Source organism: Protopterus annectens, chromosome 16.part0 (genome assembly GCF_019279795.1).
Source record: "Protopterus annectens isolate FY-2018-M chromosome 16.part0, PAN1.0, whole genome shotgun sequence".
NCBI classification, from domain to species: Eukaryota; Metazoa; Chordata; order Ceratodontiformes; family Protopteridae; genus Protopterus; species Protopterus annectens.
The window spans coordinates 95,218,029-95,239,935 of record NC_056750.1 but is presented as its reverse complement, the minus strand read 5'-3'; the positions used below and the strand labels follow the sequence as shown (position 1 = coordinate 95,239,935).

The 21,907-nt window shown below is 42.5% G+C and overlaps 1 protein-coding gene across 1 annotated transcript in view; it reads left to right on the top strand.

Moving 5' to 3' along the window:
- The window catches only part of LOC122790520 (lysine-specific demethylase 3B-like), a 1,645,389-nt gene that overhangs the window by 1,259,183 nt on the left and 364,299 nt on the right, over nucleotides 1-21,907 (top strand). Inside the window, exon 9 of the mRNA XM_044058071.1 lies at nucleotides 12,800-13,001. Within this exon, the coding sequence (XP_043914006.1) occupies nucleotides 12,800-13,001 (202 nt within the window). The remainder of the gene's footprint in view (nucleotides 1-12,799; nucleotides 13,002-21,907) is intronic.

The following is a 21,907-nucleotide window of genomic DNA, read 5'->3' as shown; positions in this document are numbered from 1 at the left end:
TTCTAGTCAACATTTGTGCTTTCTTCTGTGTCTCATGTATTTTCCTTTCTAACATTTAAAAAGGTTTTACTGGCTCCTTATTGAAATGTCAGTACTTGAAATGCCGAGTGCCGAAAAGCTGGGGTGATGGGTACAAATCTTGAAAATCTGTGTTATGAAAATTTGTTTGCGGGGGGGCAACCCCCTACACCCTCATGTAAGAGGTATGCCCCCTCACCCCCTAATTTGTATACAGCAACTCTGAGGTTTAGTGTACCTAAGAGAATATTTCAAGAACTGTCATCTCGGACTTGAGATATAGAAGTCTTATCATTTGGCTTTTCAGTCTCTGCGTTTTGGGACTATGTATAGCAGGTCCCAAAATTTCAAATGGTTACTAGTTTCACTGGCAAAGTTTGTCTATAAACTTTACTGTCAGAAGAAGGAATTCCTTTCTGTTTGCTGGCTCACTTATTAGAAAAACTTTTTCTTCCTTGGCCTGTTCTTCATCAAAAAATGTCTTTGATCCTCCAGGAAGATTACTCTGAAGACAGCTGGATGTAGCAGCTTAAATCTCACACATGCCTATTGACATTCCTTGATTTCTGGGGTAAAATTTATTCTCATGTTTGGTTTACAGTGAGCAATCATTTTCCGTAAACAGTAGAGCGTTGTCCAGTTTTTAATATTCTTCTGTCACTTTTTTCAGGAACTTCTGCTGCTTGTAAGATTGCATTTTTACTAATGTGGTTTTTGTCTGCTTTTTCATAGCCAGGTTTGAAGCATACACTTGATGTGCCCTATCTGTTAAATTCTGTTGTGGAATACCATTCTAATTGTGTATTTATGCTTTCATAAAATAAATATTGTCTGTTCCCTCTAGTTTCTTGGGTACAACAGAAAATATCACATTTTCTCTGTGTACGGTCTTCTGACTCTGTTTTTTGAAACAGCACTTCTTGAGAAACCTTGTACTCAGCCAGCTCTCCATTTTAGCCTCTGTTTTTTGCAATTTTATCAGTTCATCTGAGCAGCTAATTTTCATCCATTTTTCCAGCCTTTTTTGTTTGAGCTGATATATTCTTTTCGTGTTTCATTGGTTTTAATTGCTGATGTGTACTTCTGATTTATTTTTCCTCTAAATTACCAAAAGCCATCTCTTGAGTAAAGCTGAACTTGAATTGCTTTTTGCTGAACAGCTGCAGAATCTTTCCCAGATAGCGTTTTCTTTTTACCCTTTCTGGTTCATTTTATTTCATGTTCTCTAAATTTCTTCTTTGCTGGCTTTCATACAGTGTAATTACTAGCCAGTAACTGAATTTTACCCACCTCCCCCTAAAAAAAGTTTCAATGGCACTTTTTTCTTAGTTTTTTGTTTTCAGAGTGAGAGACCTGAAGTTAAGCTAGTTGATTATTGTGCAGCCATCAGTATCCTAATGAAGCAGTTCAGCAAATTATTTAGCTGCTGATTTTCCCCCTACTTAGAATTAAATGCTGATTGTACTTATTACCTACCAACAAGAAGGAAATGAAAAAAAGCACAATGAACCTAGTCAGACTTTTTAGCTGCTATTCTTGCATTGAGGAATAAGTTCAGAACTCTTGATGTTGAGCTTTTAGTTTCTAGACAGATTTCTTTCTAAAGACAAATTGACCTGGGGGTTGCAGTTGTTTCCTTTTCACTGAATGTTGTATTTCCACAGTTCTAAATATAGAAACTCTTGAGAGCAGACTTTTTTTTTTTTGCAGATCTTTCTTTTCTTTAATGGCAGATATGTTGCTGTTTGGCAGCATATGATGCTAAGAAGCCTAAGAAATGATGGACACAGTAGAATGTGGTACAACCATCATTGTAAGTAATTGTCTGGTAGAACTGTGTGCTGCATGACATGGAAGATCACTCTAGTTGGCTCGTTAAAGTTAAGGCTGTATAGCCATGTGTAATGCAGTGGTGGAAGTCATGAACTACTTTAATAGGGTAGTTTGTTTCTTGATGGTGTCTTCCAAGATGGCCTCTAACAAAATTAATTTTATCTGTGCTCAGAGTTGTAAGGTGCAGCAAGAAAATCAGATCAGGGAGTCCAGATTAGAATTAATTCAGCAGAATGTAATTGTATCCTTGCATAAAAATGGTAGAGTAAAGCAGTCCCAGTTGGATTGACTGTCAAATAACCAATCAAAATTTAAAGGAATCTATGGGTTTATAACAAGATTAGCAATGATACGTAGGGGTGGCAAGGCTGACAGAGTTATTGATGCCACTTGAAGAATTAATGGGAGTCAGTGGACCATAAGGAGGCACCCAGTTGCAGGATTTAAGGGGTGTAGAGGTATGTCAGCATGTTAAAAATGTACTGGGTTGTCATTAAGATGAATAGATTCGAGGTGCATCTACAGTGTAGCAATCATGTAAGACTGCTGTCAAGATCATTGCAGATAATTTTTTTTACCATCTTTGTTCTTTTCTGTTGTATTTTTGTTGCTGCCTCCTGACTGTCAAACTTTCTAGATCACGTCTTTGTTATGCTATGAGGCAAGTTCTGGACACAGCAGGGCATTGTCCAGACAGCTGTGTTTATTTTTGAATGTCTCTAACCTCTTCGGTGCCAGTCGACATGCAATTGGTTATGAAAGAGCTTTGCTGTAGTTTCTTCAGAAATGCATATTTCAGTACTCGTATCGTGAAGGCTGCTTTGAAAATGTGACTTGATAGATCCAGGCATATATCTTTATCCAGTATGCTGCACGGGGTGCACCTCTCCTTCAGTAGATTCCAGCAGTGCGGTAGACCTGGACTACTTCCCTTCTGCCAGGATGCGTAAACCAGCATTAGCTGTTACCACTGTCCAGCACCTGAGCTTCTAATCATTCTCAGGATGTCTGGGTCATAGTTTGGCCAGGCTTTTCCCTCCTTTCTGTGGAGCTGGGTTTATGAAGACATTTTTTTGACAATTACCACGAATTACAAATTTTGGATTATGTGCACAGTCTGAATGTTTTTAGATAAAGTTCTTTTAACTAAACAGCCTTCTGTTTCTACAAGCTTTTAAATAAAATTAGGTCATTTTCTTTGAGGGACTCCATGATCTGAGCATTCACTAATAGCTTACAACAGTTATGCTTCTCACCTTATAACTGAGTGATGGCATGCCACTCTGTTTTGGATGTATTTATTTATTTTTGTTTGCGAGTAGACTGTTCTAAAGAGCCTTTTCCCAGCCCAGGGAGACATCAAGTACACAATTGACATTTGAAAAATAAAACATCATCCTGAAATAGCGTAGTACTCGAGCATTACTTAAATTAAGCCTCCTATTCATATCTCCAGTAGCACACAATGAATATATTCAGAGTAGGATTGTGTTCATCAATAAGTAGAATATAATGACAGAGAAAATGTATAATACTGTTAATTTGAGCAGTAGGTGATGCACCAACAAGTTAGATTCATGGCAGGCTATGTCTTCTTGGAGTAACTGCAGCATGAGTAAGGGAGAAAATTTGTCTGGTTGGGTGATTAATGGTTTAACTGGATACGTTTTACTTAAAAAAATTTTGCTTTCTTCAGTAAGATGTTTAAATTCATGTTTAAAGCCTTTGACAGCAGAGATCTAATGGTTTTGGAAATGGATACTACCACACTGGTGCAATATTTAAGAATGCCCTTTCAGTATTAAGTTTGAGTTGAGGTCTGAACAGGTGGAAAGTTTCATTGACTCTAAGAAGGTAAGTTGGCTCTTTAATATGCACTTGGTCCATGTCTTTCATTGTTTTGCTCTCACTCCGTATCCACTACTTAATTGCTTTGTGATGGATGAAGCAGAAGCGCAGGTATAGTGAGATGTACTGAACAGCCATCCCAGGTGCGGTGTGTTAGGGATGCATGTTCAGCAGATAATGATCAGTCAGTTGTGTACTCATTTCTGCAGTAAAAGTTTCAGAATTCATTTCTGATGGTAAGGAAATTAATTCTTGTACTGCTATTTTGCAGTCAGGACTGAAGCAATTCTTTCATTGCTTGCTGTGTGGTGTTAACTTGTAGCAATCAGTTTGCTACCATTTTTTCAAAGATTATTACCTTTTTTTACTACTCAAGCATAGGAGCACATTGTACCTTGTGCTCTTCACTAGGTTAGAAAATGGATAATCAGCTTTTTTTTCCTCCTTAAAAGAAGTTGGTGTGGCTGGTAGGTATGTAGCACTGAGCACTAGATGAGCTAGTTGTGGCTATGTGATGAAGTACTTATTCTTGCTGGTCATCATCATCTTCTTTCGGCTGTTCCCGTTAGGGGTCGCTACAGCGGATCATCTGTTTCCATTTCTTCCTGTCCTCTGCATCATGCTCTTTCACACCAACCGCCTGCATGTCCTCTCTCACCACATCCATAAACCTCATCTTAGGCCTTCCACTTTTCCTTTTATCTGGCAGCTCCATCCCTAGTATCCTTTTCCCAATATGCCCAGCATCCCTTCTCAGCACATGTCCAAACCAACGCAATCTCGCCTCTCTTGCTTTGTATCCAAACTGTCCAACCTGAGCTGACCCTCTAATATACTGATTCCTAATCCTGTCCATCCTAGTCACACCCAGTGCAAATCTTAACATCTTTAACTCTGCCACATCCAGCTGTGACTCCTGCCTTTTCGACAATGCTACCGTCTCCAACCCATATAACATAGCTGGTCTCACTACCTTCTTGTAGACCTTCCCTTTCACTCTTATTGGTACCAGTCTGTCACAAATCACTCCTGACACTCTTCTCCACCCATTCCACCCTGCCTGTACTCTCTCCTTCACCTCTCTTCCACACTCACCATTACTCTGAACTGTTGATCCCAAGTACTTAAACTCATCCACCTTTACCAACTCTACTCCCTGCATCCTCACCATTCCTCTACCGTCCCTCTCATTTACACACATATATTCTGTTTTAGCCCTGCTGACCTTCATTCCTCTCAAAAGCATATCTCCACCTCTCCAGGGTCTCCTCAACCTGGTCCCTACTCTCACTGCATATCACAATGTTATCTGCAAACATCATAGTCCACGAGGCCTCCTGTCTAATCTCATCTGTCAACCTGTCCATCACCACTGCAAATAAGAAAGGGCTCAGAGCTGATCTTTGATGTAATCCCACCTCCACCTTAAACGTATCTGTCACTCCCACTGCAGTCTTCACCAATGTCACACTACCCTTGTACATATCCTGTACCACTCTTACATACTTCTCTGCCACTCCCGACTTCCTCATATAATACCACAACTCCACTTTTGGGAACCCTGTCATATGCTTTCTCTAAGTCCAGAATGACACAATGCAACTCCTCCTGACCTTCTCTGTATTTCTCCAACAACACACTCAGAGCAAATATTGCATCTGTAGTTCTCTTTCCTGGCATGAAACCATACTGCTCATCACTAATCATCACCTCCCCTCCCTTCTTAACCTAGCTTCCAGTACTCTTTCCCATAACTTCAAGCTGTGACTGATCAATTTTATCCCTCTGTAGTTACTGCTGCTCTGCACATCACCCTTATTCTTAAAGATGGGTACCAAAACACTTTTTCTCCACTCCTCAGGCATCCTCTGACTTTCCAAAATTTCATTAAACAATCTGGTTAAAAATTCCACTGCCATTTCTCCTAAGCACCTCCATGCTTCCACTGATATGTCATATGGGCCAACACCCTTTCCATTCTTCATCCTCTTCATAGCTGTCCTTACTTCCTCCTTGCTAATCTGCTTCACTATCCCCACATCATCCAACCTTCTCTCTCTCATTCCCTTCATTCATCAGTCCTTCAAAGTACTCTTTCCATCTACTCAACACACTCTCCTCACTTGTGAGTATGTTTCCCTCATTGTCCTTTATCACCCTTATGCTAGGATGTTGATCCACAGGACTTTAAGCCTAGCCACACTTCCCATTAAAATTTGATAGGTACTGGTTATTGGGTTGTGTGTGTGTTAGGTGGTGTATGTACTTGGACATGGGTAGCCAAGTATTTACAAGCTTCCTCTTTCTAATAGAGAGAGAGAGAGAGAGGTGCCAGGGAAAGTATAATTTTTTAGTTCTCCATCCACTGAAGTTTCACTTGAATAAGTGCAAGGATAGGAAGCCTGTTCCAGAGTAGGTGGAGCCTGTGAAACAACTTTTCCTGCAACATAAATAGGACATGCTGGAGGGACAGGTATTGGGTCCCTGGATTGGGTATTCCTGATGCTGTTTGTTTTACGGATGTGCAAACAGGTCCATTAGGGCTGTAATGGAGAATGCTTTGTAGGCCAGGCATAGGTCACTCTAAGCAGCCTCGAGCAGTCCAGTTATAAGATCAAAACTGTGAGGCGACCCTCATAGGACTTGTTTTCCACACCATGTATTTTTTGAGGCATTTTTGTGGGCATTCCAGTTGTATATGCCTGCCAAGTTACATAATGAAGTGGGCATAGAACTCACTGATTGGTCTGAGAACAGAGTACAATGGAATGATGACTTGGTTGGATCTAAGGCCCATTTCCCTGCTTGTATGTTGTGCAACATAAAATGATTTCCTCACTACAGTAGACTTATGATAGTTAGATGACAAATCATTGTCTGTGTGTCCCTAAATGCCTGATTAGAGTCTAATTTTAGGGATGTTTTGTCAGTTTAGTTGTTTGCTGGGGCAGCAGTCTTTACAAAAGATACCAAAGTGTACTTTTTGGCATAAAAATTTAGACCATGACTCCGGCACCAGTTAGTGTGTGTCAGGTGGTCCTGCAGGATATGTGCCTTGGAGGAATTCAGTGACTGTACCCAATTTACAGTCATCTTTGAACTTAGTTGTCCTGATGCTCCTAACTTCAAAGTAGTAGATGTCAAACAGGACCACCTCCAGCACTGAGCCCTGTGATATTCCAGTAGTAGCAGTCTTTTTTGTGGAGGCAGACTACCCTATTCTTAACTTCTTAGGTCTTGTCTGTAAGCCAACTGGCTATCCAGAAGGTGTTACAGGGGTTTATACCTAGTTTTCTACAATGCTCAAGTGGAGTATTGTGTGAAATGCCTTTGCCAGGTTTAGGTAAACAGCATGCATCATTTTGTCCTCGTCCATTGCTTCTGTGCACATTGCGTACATAAACCTTGCCAAGGTATTTCATACAATATCCCACTTGGGCATTGTGTGAAATGCCTTGGCCAGGGGTAAAAATGGTGCATGCTGCCTACCTAAACCTGGCCAAGGCATTTCACACCATACTTCACTTAGGCATTGTGTGAAATGCCTTGGCCAGGTTTGGTTTGGCAACATGTACCATATTTTCCCTCGTCCGTTGCCTTGGTGTCCTCCTTGAAATCCACAAGGTTGAGTAGGCAAAACTTAGCTGTCATACCCAAAATGGTTTGGGTTGAGTGTTTGTAGTTTACATATGTTGTCATTTAGGATATCCATGATTATTCTCACCATAGCTTTGTATATCAGGATAGTTAGGCTTTTGAGTTGATGATTCCCTGGGTTACTGGATGGCATTCCTTGTACAGTGGGATAATAGTTGCAGTCTTCTATTCATTTGGCACAAAGCCTGTTTGGAGGCTGTGGTTAAATAGTGATTCTAGTAGGCCCAGTAGTTGGTTTCATATTATTAAGGAGGCCATCCATTGGTGAAGTGTTCTTGTCCTTGGAGAGCACCATGAGTTTCTGCTCTGTAGTGAAAGTGGCTGGAGTTATGGTTGTGGGTATTTTCTGAGGGATGTCTGGTGGAGAGAGAGAGAGGGTAAGATTGGAGGTAATATGTCAAGCATGAGGTTTGCTATACAACTTCTGACTCCACATAGGTGTTAACATTTACAGTTAATTTGGTACATTGCTGTGCATTTCCTTTGAAGTTGTGGAGCATACCTGAAGAAACCTTTGTGATTGTCCTTGGCCTGGGAGGCTCATTTCACCTCAAATTTGGCTCTGTAACCTTGATTAGCCCCCTGAGTTGCTTGTTTGGGTTGATGAGTGATTTCTTTTTACCTTCCTAGGTATTGCACTTGCTAATTTTTGCCATGAATTTCTTCCATTTGTTATACAAACTATAGATGGTGGGTTCCCACCAGAGTGACTTGTTTATTGAATTGATCCAGTGGTTAGTCCAGGTGGGTACAGCTGTGTCTTATCCTGATAATATGATTATACAGGGTTTCTTGAATGAATCTTCATAGGCAGTGGTGTTCTCAGAGGGTTGGGAGATTAAATATTTACAAGTCGCAGCCTGGGAGGTGAATCATTTACAGGCTACCTTTGTTAGTGACATAGGTGCCAAACCAAGTGTTCCCCATCCAGTTGTCCAAGTTGCACTTTAATTGGGTTAGGGAGTAACTCAGCTTTACATCGTTGGGGAAGCGGTTCCAGAGAATGGGTAGTTTGTGGGCAACATGCGTCTCTATCCATGAGGTCCTGTTTAATATCACAGGTTAGGTTCAAGTCTTTAGAATGGGTAATTCTGGTGTTAGTTTTGCAGATATGTAGGTGGTCCATCAGGGTTGGTCTGACACTCTTGTATGCCGCACATAGATTTCCTGTCAACAACCTGTAGGAGACAGAATACAGAGATAGGGCTTTGAGGCAGTCTACACAGGGCATGTTACACCCTGTATTCTTTTAGTGAGGAGCCTCTTTGGATGTAACTGATTAGGTACATACCAAAGAGGGCATTGTACTCTGTGATAAGTCTGAATGCTGAATACTGTGAAACACTGACTACCTTCGACCTAGATGCCATGTCTTTGTTTCCAAGTTGCACAGTGTAGAATGATTTCCTCACTACTGTTGACACGTGATGGATAAAGAAGAGTACTGTTCTGTGTCTCTTCGTGTCTTGGACTACTGCGTCACCTCTTAGGGCTGTTTGTTAATAAGATAGTTACCAAGGTTGAATGGACTTCCTGAATGATACTATTACACATTTCTTTTGGCATATAGTTTGTCCATTGCTCTGACATAAGTTATTTAACCCTTCCTGGAGAACATTAGTGTTGGTGGGCGATTCTGTGACAGCTTCTAATTTGGAATAGTCCACAGATTTGTTCAGCCAGTGGGCTTGACATTGGTGTTGACCTTAGAAGTGTCAGAAAGGAGCAGTCCCAAGACTGATCTCTGGGGACTCTGTCTGTGGTTCGTCTCTGTATTGGTGAACTCCCCAGTTCTTACTTTTTAGGTCTTGTTTTGTGAGCCAGCTGTTTTTATCCACTGGGGGACATAAGACTTTATAAATAAACTCTTGAGTTTGTCAAAGGTGCTCGTGGGGTATTTTATCAAATGCCTTGGCCAGGTCAATCTAGGCAGTGTGAACTGTTTTTCTTTCATACATTTCTTTGTTGACCGTCTCATAGAAGTCCACCATGCTGGGTAGGCATGACCTGCCCTTGATAAAACCAAATTGGGTTTGGTCCAGCGTCTGGAGGTTTCTTATGTCATCATCGATTACATGCTAATTCTGCATAGATGTCTACATTCTCCAGGGTGAGATGAGCTTGCAGGGAGTCAAGTTTTTTTAGACTCCTGACACACCATAGGGTTTTTCTGGGCTGGTTTAGCTATGCCAATAGATTAGGAGGTTCGCAGTGACTAGATGCCAAACATTCTCTTGGGCTGACAAATATTGTGCACCCTTCAAATGACACCATACTCTGTGCCAGTTGCCAATTTTCTGTTCATATTGTGGCATCATTCTTGGCAAAAATAGAATGGTGCTCAATGCAAGGTTCATACCGACCTGGGCATCAGAGAGCTCCATCATGTTTCTGTTTATGTAATCCAGGGTGGTGCATCTCAGGTCTTTATACCCACATATAGAAAGACTGAGTCATAGTGGGAAGTTGTGGTTCAGTGACATAAGTGCATGTGTTGTCTGACGCTTCCTGGCACCGTCAGTCAGCTGACTGTGACACACACTCCTTACTCAGTGAAGTAAGTGGGTCATCTGTGTGTGTCAATAGTGTCTGTTGTGACCAAACTGATTTGTGGTAGTGTGCGTTATGAGCTTAAAAGCTGGGACACAGTTGGATGTGGTCATGTTGGGTGTTGATTTAGTACAATGTGCTTGAGGTTGCTTGGGGATACTTTGTGCAATGTCTGGGAGGTCGTTTTGGTTTATGAAAGTTGCATTGAAATCTTCAGCATATGTGGGTCTATGCATCTTGTCTGTACTGTGTGAGCTTATTATAGTGTTAGTTACATGCAAGCAGTTGGAACAAATTGTTAGTGAGAACTTTGCCTCCAGTGAAATTATATAACCACATCTCTAACACACCAAATTAGTTTGCTTAAGAATTGAGCGGTTGTCAGTAAACATGACAGTTACTAGTTTTGTCAGGATGCCCAATTCCTCCTGGCTGGCTGCAGAGGTAGTAGGGACACACATCAGACTGTTGCCTCCTCTTTGTCTGAAATGGTGAACATTCACATTGTAAGATGACTTGTTAATGTTGCATCTGTTTTTGTGTACTTATTGAATGCACTGGTATTTTTTTTGTTAAGTCTGCATTTACAAGCGTGATTTATGGATCAAGTCTAATACTGTTACTGTGTAGTAATGGGCAGAGCTTTAGCCCAGCTGCTTCTAGCACTTGGAAAATAGTCACAAAACGGCTGCTGTCTCTCACTCTTTCTGACAACGATACTGTGTGCATGTTTCACGTGACCAGTACTATTTTGCTAGTAATCCAAAAGGCTACATTAGAAAATGCATTTTAAAACACCACAACTCTGTCTCCTGGCCATCATTTACAGTGTTTGCAACAGTAGTAGGTTCATAGGGAAGTATCTTAGCTCGCAGCCCTTGCTAGCCATTTTAATTCTAGCCAGTTTCCCTTTCGATCCTTGAATTAACCTATCTAGTTTAGTGTTAGATTGGCCTTACTCATATTATTATTAATTGCACATTACCCTTAGTGGAAAATAACTGGAATAGTACCATAAATAATTTCAGCGGGGACCCATACATTGAATGAAACATTTAGGAGCTGCCTTGGTCCATTAGTAGTATGGGGCAGTCCTGGGCTAAATTTTCTGTTACCCTTTCATAGATCCAAGTTGTTAACGTCAGTTGAGTGATAAACATTGTTGGTCAGTGTTGTATAAACATGACAAATTTAGAGACCAAGAAAACTGATTAAACAAACCAAATAGCCCTCTGTCTAATCAAAAAAAATAAGCCTTCCTCTGTAATTCCTAGCTGCAACAGACCATGTTACCTTACACTGCCATTAGAAATGCAATCCCAGGTCTTAATAGGAAAGAGACTTCTTTATGATAGCAGACACACGGTTGAAAGTTAGGTCACTGTCCACATAAATTCCCATATCCTTAGCAAATGGGTGAATTCTCTGAGAGCTTATTGTCAGTATGTTTGTTGCCAAGTTTGCAAGGATAGATGACTTCACAAGGGATGCGATTATGTATTTTTTGACATTTAGTTTCAGTCCATGATTCTGGCACCAGTTATTTCTTTGAGACAAACCTTCCTGCAGGACGGCTGAGTAATTTAGGGATTCAGTAACTTCATAGTCTGCAGTCATCTACAAGCCTTGTTAGCCACAGTCTTTTGATATTGACTTTTACTTCAGGGGAGTAGATACCAAACAGGAGAGGTTATAGCACCAAATCCTGCAGTACTCCACTGCTGACAGGTTTGTGTGTAAAGATAGCATCCCCTGTTTTGATCTTCTGTATCCTCTCTGTGAGCCAACTGGCAGCCTAGCATGTGACATTGGGGTTTATTCCCAATTTGTTTAACTTTTCTGCTATGCCTGAGTGGGAGATTAACAGCCATGGACAGATATGTGCTGTGTACCTTTTACTGTCTTTGAACAGATCACAAAAGCAGTGGATGAAGTCCACCAGGTTGAGTAAGCAAGACCTGACCTTGATTAATCCAAACTGCGAGACAGGCCTAGTCTTTGGAGGTTTCCCATGTCCATATTGATTAGTTCCATGCTGTGCCTTTCCATGGCTTTGCATGCGAGGCTGGTTAGACTTAATGGGTCTGTAATTTCCTGAGTGTAGGGTAGGTACTCTGTTGTGCAGAAGAGTAATTGTAGTTCTCTATTTGCTTGGTACAAAACCTGTGTGGAGACTGAGGTGAAACACTGTTGTTGGGGGATGTGGCTATGTTGTGCTTCATGCTATTTAAGATTCATCCAAGGATATTGTTAAAACCATGTAATACAGTATTTTTAGCTTTCAGGACTTGATCTTGTGTGATAGCTGGAGTTGTCTGTTTCTGGTGCATTTTGTGAGATAGACTGGGGAGAAATGGGTAAAACTGGAGCTGAATTGGACAGGGGCAGCCTGTAAGACATACTATGTACAGGTACAAATCCATGCCATCCTCTTGCCCCTAGGGGGCCATATATTGGGTAAAATTGAGTTGTATTGGAAAAGCCTGTAAGGGTCATTAAACAGTTAGCCTATGAACCTATGACTTGATCAACCAGTAGGTTAGCTGTATCTTCAGGCTTGGTGTATGAAACTTTGTGCGCAATTAGCTCCGCTCATTTGTACATTGTGCTGCTTATATTTCAAGCATAACTAAAAAAGGCTTTGTGACTATCTTTGTCTTAGGTGGTTATTTCAGTCTTTGTTTTAGTGGATTTTATGAAGCTCTTGAGTTGGTTGTTAATTTCAGTAAGAGCTCTATCATTCTTTGAATTACTCTTACTTTTGGGAAGAATTCTTGTTGTAAAGCTGCTTGTTGTTATGGCTCCACCAAGATTGGGTTGGTTCTGAGGTTTGTGCTGTGTTTGTATCTACAGGGTAGTTGCAGTTCGCTGAATTTTTTTCTCTGTCTTGCAGTTGGCCAGTCAGTGTTGAAAGACTTGAGTAAGGTGAGGAGGCTGAAACAGACAGGAGAGCCATTCTTGCAGGATGGCTCATGCATCAATGTGGCTCCACATCTGCACAAGTGTAGAGAATGTCGTTTAGAACGTTATCGCAAATTCAGGGAGCAAGATAATGAAGATACTACTGTGGCTTGCCGCTTCTTTCACTTTCGAAGGTGAGCACATTTTTTTTTTTGTTAGCTGACTTTGTAATGCACAGATTTTTATTAAGCTGAAGTTGTATCTCTTCATCATGAATGATATAAAAAGCACATAAATGTAATGTTTATAAAAAGCTTTGACCTAACGAGGAAAACATGTTTAAAAAGGAAGAATATAGCTATACCATTTCTTCACAGGTTCATAGGTTAGTACTAAGCTAACTGCCCTTGCGAGCCATTTTAAGCCTAGCCAATTATCCCTTGTGTGACTCAAACCCTGCACCTTGTGTTTGTAAGGCAAACACCCTAACCATTAGGCCACCCTCCCAACCCATTTCTGGTACTGTAATTTAGTAGATGATGCATGGATGAGATGTACATCTTAGGGATCACTACTTTAAAATCTTTAATTGTAAAAGGGAGTTAACTGCGAGTTTAGATGTGTGCTATCTCTCTTGGAGTTTAGGTTGTCCGCTGAGTGAAGTTGCTTTCCTCCTTATTTTGTGGGCATCAGCAGAGTATCTGGTGGAAAAGGCAAAGCTGCCTGTGGCATTTTCTTTTGTTGTATATCACATAATTTTGTTAAGTGTTGATTTCTTCCAAGCAGCTTTTAAAGTGACAAGTGCCCTTCTGAGGAATATTTTTTTCTTTCTGACTTATGCTGTGTTACTTTTCAACCATGTATTGTATATTGTTTTTGTCCCTGGAAGGCTTTCTGAAACTGCTGAAATCATTAGAAAAGATCACCAGCAAGTGCTTGTAGTCAGTGGGAATAATTAAATGATTTTAACTTTTTTTGCCTGCTCTGTCTAGAAGTTTCTTCCTGTAGTGAGTGCTTTTACTATTGTAAAAGGCCTTAGTTCTTAAGACAAAGAATTGCCCTAGTTACATAAGCTTTTCCTTAGCCAAAGCATTTCATTCCTATGTAGTACTGCTGTAGAGCTTCCTTTGCTGTGTTACTCAGAGATAGCAGTGGGTCCATTCTCAGTAACTTGTAGGATTAAACCCACAAGTATTTAAGACTGCTTGGCAGTCCAGACTTTCCTAGACTTCTGGACTCTCCATTATTTTGTAATGTATGGCGCTGACTCCAGATCTTTTATTGCAATGCTTTGCTGTGCATTGGGTTGCCTGATCATCCACAGGCTGCTTGGCAGCCAAGAGCATCTCAGTCCTGCCTTACTCCATCACGCGGAGGACTGAAAGTTAACTTTAATGAATACCCCCTTTCAGGATACTGAAAAATTTGGTCCAATGGTCCATGAAACATGGAGAGAATGGAAAGGCAGGGGTAGACCTTGATATTGGTCCATGACAAGTCCCACTCCCCATTGCACCTTTAAGACCTATAAAAGTAAGTGACAGATGTAGTTTCCCATATCAGCGAAATAACTAAGGCTATTGGTAGGAAGTTGTCTATTAAATTTCTTCCAGGCAGGTCACAGACTATGCGGCTTAAGTTGTTAATGTTCTAATGACTGAATGTCACCTTTTTGGTGTCCCACAGCAGTTCCGAGGGCTTGTCCGATTGTAGGTTGCCTGTCCCTCGTGGTTGGTGTGGTTCTTGATTATTTGGTTATTTCAAAGAGTTGGGTGAAGATGATCACTAGTGTGTTTTACAAAATTCCCTTTATCTCAGTACTGATAATTCATTTCCACCCAGTGTCAGATGTCCCACTCTATCAGAGTATATCTCTTGCTTAAAAAAAAATAAATAAATAAAGGTCCTACCTGAGTGGACAAGTGTAGTTTTTTTGATGCAAAAAGGGCCTGGCTTAAAGGGATGGAGCCCCAAATGCATCCAAGAAAACTCAAGTTTAGTGGCTCGGATGCTGGTGGAGCTTGGTAGGGTGGTTGGAAGTGAGCAGTTTTTGTTTGCCTGCTTATCCCAAGGGAAACACTGAGGGTTCTGTCTGATTCCAGGCGGAAAATGAGTTTTTCCTGACACTGAAGCCTGCCACTTTTCGTTTTGGTTGTGTTTGTGTGGTGGTGGTGGTGGTGGGTTGGGGTTGAATGGATGAGTTATGTAGCACATTGATCTACTTGATGTGTCTCTCACTTCCACTCTGTCCTTGTTAAGTTTCCATTTCTCTTCATTCTGAAAATAAATCCCTGTCTGCAAGCCACTCAGGATGCCACCCACCTTAATCTTTTCCTTGATGAATGGTAAAAGTTGTGGGAGAGGGGTTGATCTCACATCGAGGTGTAGAAGATGGGGGTCACCTGCGCCATGGCTTGTGTCTGGGCTTAGTTGTTTCTTCACAAAGGGAATGAATGGGTTTGTGAGAATAAGTTAGAATGTCAGCAGGAGAAGAGCATGAAGGCCAAAACAGAAAGACCAGGGACCTCAATCCTATTGTAGAAGTGGCTTCAGCACGTGTATCCCCAATTATGCCTTGCCATGTGGTCTCTGTTCATACTGTCCTCTGTCTAGCCAAAACAGATTTGATGTGCTGCTAAGCCTGTGAGGATATTTATCCATACATCATAATCCACAAAAAAATCCCAAAGATGTTTACAGCTCATAGTATGTGCTAGCCATTTCCAGATCAGGGTGCTTCTATATGGTCTCATTTCAACCCCAAAGGTGATCAGCCTGTGCACATCTTTGATGGCAGAACTACGTTTACAGGGAGTCAGTGGTTACCTGTTTAGGTGACCCGTTTTTCTATGCATCTTCTTGAGATCATCTTTTGTGCGAGACCATGACATGTCTTTTCTGGTCCCTGAGCATCGCACTAAATGCATCAAAATCCCATCTGAAGCAGTTTTAGTAGCAATTATTCATAGGCTGCGAGTCTGATTGGGCTGCAGGGCCAGGCACCCCATAGACTGGTTTGAATTTTGGTCTCCAAAGTAGTTGTTTCATAGACTCTCTTGTACTGTTAGCTCTACGATGTCTCAAGATACTGGGTTTCATGGCAATAGCCATTATGATACATTGATATACTCTGATGTTCTTCATGTTTCACTGCTGCAGTCATCACACTTGGGTTATCTGCCTGCAGGTAGCCCTCAGTCGGCCCGACTATCAGAGTCTTAGTATTTTTGCATCAAGTGCTGTCGTTTCTTACATGACGTCAGGTCATTAGGGATATAAAACAGGCAAGCAGATGCCATTACACCAGTCTTTCTTTCCGAGGAAGAGCCCGAAGCAGAAGCAGTTCACAAGTGCCGGTCGGCCACTACCTGAAATTTTTGTTTTTGAGTTGAGCACCCTGAAGTCTTCTAAAGCTAAGTACCCCATTGGGGATCCTTTTTTCTTGCTCTAACCGATGTCAGAAAAAGTTAACAAGGGTCTTGCCTGTGGAAGGCAAATACTCAGAGATTTTCATTCTTACTGCGTCACCTGTTTAGGCCCAGACCACAACGTCCCTTACTGTCGGTTTTATGCCTTGTTTAATGCCCGGATCATTCATTGTCAGGCTGTCTTTGTCACTAAATTCTTTCGCTCTCGTTCTCCATATTCTGAAATGGCTTTGGTAAGCCATCCGACTACCAATCTTCCGAAAAAAAAAACGTAAGGATAAAGACAGAGACAGACCACATAGGTCCAAAACTGACTATAACACTTCCGTAAAGCTAGTCGCCAGTCCACCAGTACTCAGTGAGGTGCCTTTGCAGCCCCTGAGGCCTGCTTCTATGGATTTTCAGGCCTCTGCTGAGACCCATTCGGAGTCAGGTATGCCGCGAGATGCTTCGACTATGGAACCTGCAGATGGGTACCTTGGATGGGTCCGGAGCCGCTGTGCAGCCACTGGCTTCTGATGGTGCATTCCATCCTACCGATGTTAGTCAAACCAATGACTTAATTTTTAGCTAAAACTACTGAGTTTCTTAGGCCCCCAGAGTACGCATTACACCTAGAAAACTGATGACCAAAGCGCATGCTCAGGCTCCCATGCCACAAAAACAAATGCTTAGAATATCTGAAGACCTTATTACGCTAATTAGGGGAAGACAGCCTTCCCCTGCTAAGAGAGAGAAATGAGTTGCCTTCAGATTCTACAGACCAGGACTCTGATGACTCTGACCCTTCTGATTATCAGGACATGCCCTTACAGTCTATGAGGATTCAAATGCAGAAGAATTAATTCCCTTTGCCTCACTTCCAGAGGATTTTTCTTTTGGTGAATCCTTGCATTCTTTGAGATAATTTCCTCTGGGAATGCCAAGACTGTCCTGAGTCCAAAAAGAGACTCTGAGAATTTTGAGTTGCATCAGCACAGGCCTTTAGCTGTACCCCCTGTCCTGGATGTTGTGGATGATGTTTTTATGGAATCCAGTCTTACTCCAGACACCTTACCTCCAACCCCTAGGAAACTTGACAGGTACTATAGGGTACCTGATTCACACAAGTTTCTTTTCAAGAATCCTACTGCTGATCCAGAGATAATTTCCCAGGGACCTAAGGGCAATTACGGCAATTACAGCCTAAAATCCTACCCCTTTGGACAGGGATTCCAGAGCTTTAGACAGATAGGGTAAGAAGGTATATACGTCTGCAACTCTTGCTATCAGGACATTGAATTGCCAGTTTCACATGTTGAAGTACCAGCAACGTATTATGGAACTAATCAAACAAAAATGGTACTATTTCCAGTGTGTGCAGAAAATAAAGATTTACAAGAGCTAATGCATTCTGCAAACCAAGTTAGTAAGCTTACTTTGCAGTGTGGCTTTGATGCCCTAGAAGCATCTTGCAGGGCTTCAGTCACTGGTTCTGTACTAAGACATGCTTGGCTGAAGGAGCAGACCTTGCCAGATAATGTTGTTGTTGTGTCTTTCGGCTTTTCCCGGTTAGGGGTCGCCGCAGCAGAACTCCGGTCCGCTAATGATTGGCAGTAGATTTTTATGTGCCGAGTTGCCGGCCCTGACGGACAACTTTCAACAAAGGTACGCCCATTCACGCATATCTCCACACAGAAGACGCTCTAGCTGAGAATTGAACTGGACAATGTCTTACTGTGAGAAAACAACGCTACCGCAGCACCACCACCGCAGTTCAGACCTTGCCAGATAATGTCAAATCCAAATTACTAGACGCTCCTTTAAATAAGGACTGTTTGTTTAGCACCAAAGCAGAAGTTTTTTTAAAAAGATGGAAGAAAAAGATAATCTATGCAAATTGTTATAGAGTTCTTACAAGTGCAACAACCTAGATTCAGTAGGCATTTTCCTTCAAAACACTGGTCCTTTCCAGCCCCTCCAGGCCTTCCCAGACAAGACCCAGGGGAAACAGACTGCCCAGACTACAGTCTCAAGGTGTGCCGAGATCTAAGCAATGGAGTGCCCCCACCCCTAAAGCAGGGAGTGGTTAGCCACCTCCTTATGGAAAAAGCTCACAATAACTTCTTCACTCCACTTCCCAGCCCTGCCTAAGTGCTTGTGCCCCTAGGAGGAAAACTTGCCTTTCCTGCAAAAACTGGATGTCCATCACTCAGGACCGATGGTTCCTCAACATTGTATCCCAGGGGGTACAAATTTTATTTCTATTCACTGCCGACTCCAAGCGGGTTTCAAGACCTTCCTCCAAACCAGCGGGCAGAGGCACATAAGCAAGTACTTCCCTGCTCAGTATCAGAACTGTTCATCATGTTCCAGTAGAACAAAGGGGTCAGGGTTTCTACTCCAGGCTATTCCTGGTACCCAGAAAAAAAGGGCTTTTGGCACCTAATCTTGGATCTTTCAACTCAACACCTTCCTGGTGATGTCCTTCAAGAATGCAACTGCAGTCCTTACATATGGGTTGTCCTGCCTCAGGCAGCCCTCGGTCGGCCGGATTCCAACTTCTCCAGTCTTTCTTGCCGCGCGGTGCCCGAAGCAGAAGCAGTTCGCAAGTGCCGGTCGGCCAGCTCCTGTGTTTTCAGTAACCGAAGTCATCAAAAAGCTAAGTACCCCGTTGGGGAACCTTTTCTTGCCTCAGCCGATGTCAGATAAAACTGCAAAAGTTAATAACTGTTTGTCTTGTGGTAAACAAATACCTCATAAGGACTTCCATTCTTGCTGCCTTCCCTGCCTTGGCCCAGACCACGACGTCTTGGCCTGTGCTTGCTTCAATAAGCGCACACTCAGGCGCCGGGCAGAATTTGCTGAAGACTTTTTTGGCGAAAAGTACTCCTATATCATGCCGTCGGAACAACCGACAACACAGATTTCCAAAAAACGGAAGGACCGGGACCGACACTCTCGGCCCGTGACTTCCACCGATACCACGCCAAAACCTACCGCAAGTGCATTGGTCTCTTCTGAGGCGGTAATTCCACCGCTCCAGACCGACGACACGGCTTTACCGTTCACTTTGGTCCCGGAGCCTATCCCGGTGCCGGTTGTTGATTTTCCTCCAGAAACCGAAGCCCAAGATTTACCTGAGACCATACCGGTGAACAAAGTTACTCCAGCATGTGGGGCAGCTAGGCCTCTGGTGTCTATGTCGATCAAGGCCTACACACGTGCTAAGGTTGCCAGCCAGGCTAAGTCTCACTCTCCTAAATCTTTTTCTCAGGGTCCGACTTCTGAAAAACAGATCATGACTTTAGCTGCAGATCTAATTTCCTTAATCAGAGGCTCCCAGGCTCATCCTGACAGAGGTTCTCAGCCGCCTTCAGACAAAAGGCCTAGGGTTGAGCAGACAGATAACCTTTCCTCAGATGAAGCCTCTGGTGACTCAGACCATTCAGGTTCCCAAGAAGAGTCTTTCCAGGCCTACGAGGATTCTGATGATGAGGAATCTATTCCTTCTGCCTCTCCTTCTGAGGATATTTCTTTCGGGGAAATTCTCCACTCCTTGAGAGAGCATTTTCAGTGGCAGGGCCAGGAATTCTCCGACTCCAGGAAACGGCTTCGTTCTTTCCTTAAGCTTCCCCAGCACAGGCCTTTAGCTATCCCACCAGTGTTAGATGTACTAGATGATGTGTACTCAGATTCGAGTGCTTCTCCTGATTCTCTCCCTCCTGCTCCTGTCAAGCCAGACAGATACTACAGGGTTCCTGAAACTCATAAACATCTCTTTAAGGCCCATTCTGTTGATCTAGAAACTATTTCTCAGGGGCCCAAAGGAGTGGCCACTTCCACGGCCAAAACTCCTTTGCCCGCAGACTGAGAATCTAGGTCCCTGGAGAGGTGAGGCAAAAAAGTTTATACCTCAACCACCCTTGCCATGAGGGCCCTTAATTGCCTTTTTCATATGTTTCAGTTTCAGGATTTCTTGATGGATGATTTGCAGAAAAAGTTAGCCTCTCCTGAGCCTTTAGATAGAAAGGCTTTGCAGGATTTGGTTCATAATACACAGCAGGTTAGCAGTCATTTTCTTCAGTGTGGTTATGATGCATTGGAAGCTTCATGTAGGGCAGCTATGACAGGGGCCGTCATACGTAGACATGCTTGGTTGAAAGAACAGGCATTGCCAGATCATGTTAAAGTAAAGCTTCTAGATGCACCTCTGGAAAAACACAAGCTATTTGGTGCTAATGCTCAGGATGTATTGAAATCAATTGAGGAAAAGGCTAAATCAGTGCAAACAGTCAAAGATTTCCTCCAGGTTCAGCCACCAAGGTTCAGCAGGAATTGGCCTTCGAAGAATTGGTCCTTTCCAGACACTGACAAGTTCCAAAGGGGAAAAAACAGGCGTGCCCGAGGGAGAGGGCAATACCGAGGCTCCTACAGGGGACGCCAACGGCAACCGATTAATCAGAGAAGTGGCGCAGGGACTTCTACTGCTCCAAAGGGACAATCACAATGACTTGGCTTTGACAACGCCGACCAAGGCTCAAAGAGAAGCACCTTTAGGCGGAAAATTATCCTTATTTGCAAAAAATTGGCACGTTTTAACAAAGGACAAATGGATTCTGGACATAATAGACCAAGGTTACAGGTTCCACTTCCATACTTTACCAACAAGACAAGGCATGCCAAACCTGCCACAAACTCAAAGGGCAGAGGCACTCATACAAGTTTCAAAGCTGCTACAAATCAAAGCAATAGAAAAGGTTCCTCCTCAGGAACAAGGCCAGGGATTCTACTCAAGACTGTTCCTTGTTCCAAGAAAAGAAAAGCAATGGAGACCTATACTGGACTTGTCCGCTCTAAACACTTTTCTCATTGTGCCAAAATTCAAAATGCTGATGCTACAGCAACTTCTTCCCATGCTGGGCAAGGGGTCTTGGCTGGTTACTCTGGACCTCAAGGAGGCATACCTGCATGTCCCAATCAGACACAGTTGCAGAAGATACCTCAGATTTCTTGCAGGGTCAGAGCATTATCAATTCTCAGCATTGCCTTTTGGCTTATCTACTGTGCCCAGAGTATTCACGAATGCCTGGCATCAGTAATTGCACACTGCAGACTCCAGGGGATACAAATATACCCTTACCTGGACGACTTCCTTATACAAGCGGACAGCAAGCAAGCCTTGACAAAAAACTTGCATTACGTCATTCACTTACTACAGGCTTTGTGATACACAGTCATCATTCAAAAATCAAGACTACTGCTATCCCAACAAATAATATTTCTAGGAGCCAAACTGGACACAAAATCACAAATGGCTTACCTCACAGAAGAGAAGCAAGAACAATTACCAGATTACTTCAAAAGCCTAGCAAAGCTCACCCAGATGACTACAAGGAAAATCCTGCAGACCCTGGGTTTCATGGCATCTTGCATTCTATTGATTCCACTGGCAAGACTACACATGAGAAAACTACAATGGTACCTAAAAAGTTTATGGTCTCAACACAGCCACAACCTAGAAGCAATTATCCCACTCATTCCATGTCTACAAAAGGAATTTCTGTGGTGGGCTCAACCAAGCCAGCTAAACAAAGGCATGTCTTTCAACAAACCTCAAACAAGTCAAACCATTACAACAGATGCCTCAGATCATGGATGGGGGGCGCACATGGAGGGCAGATGCATTCAAG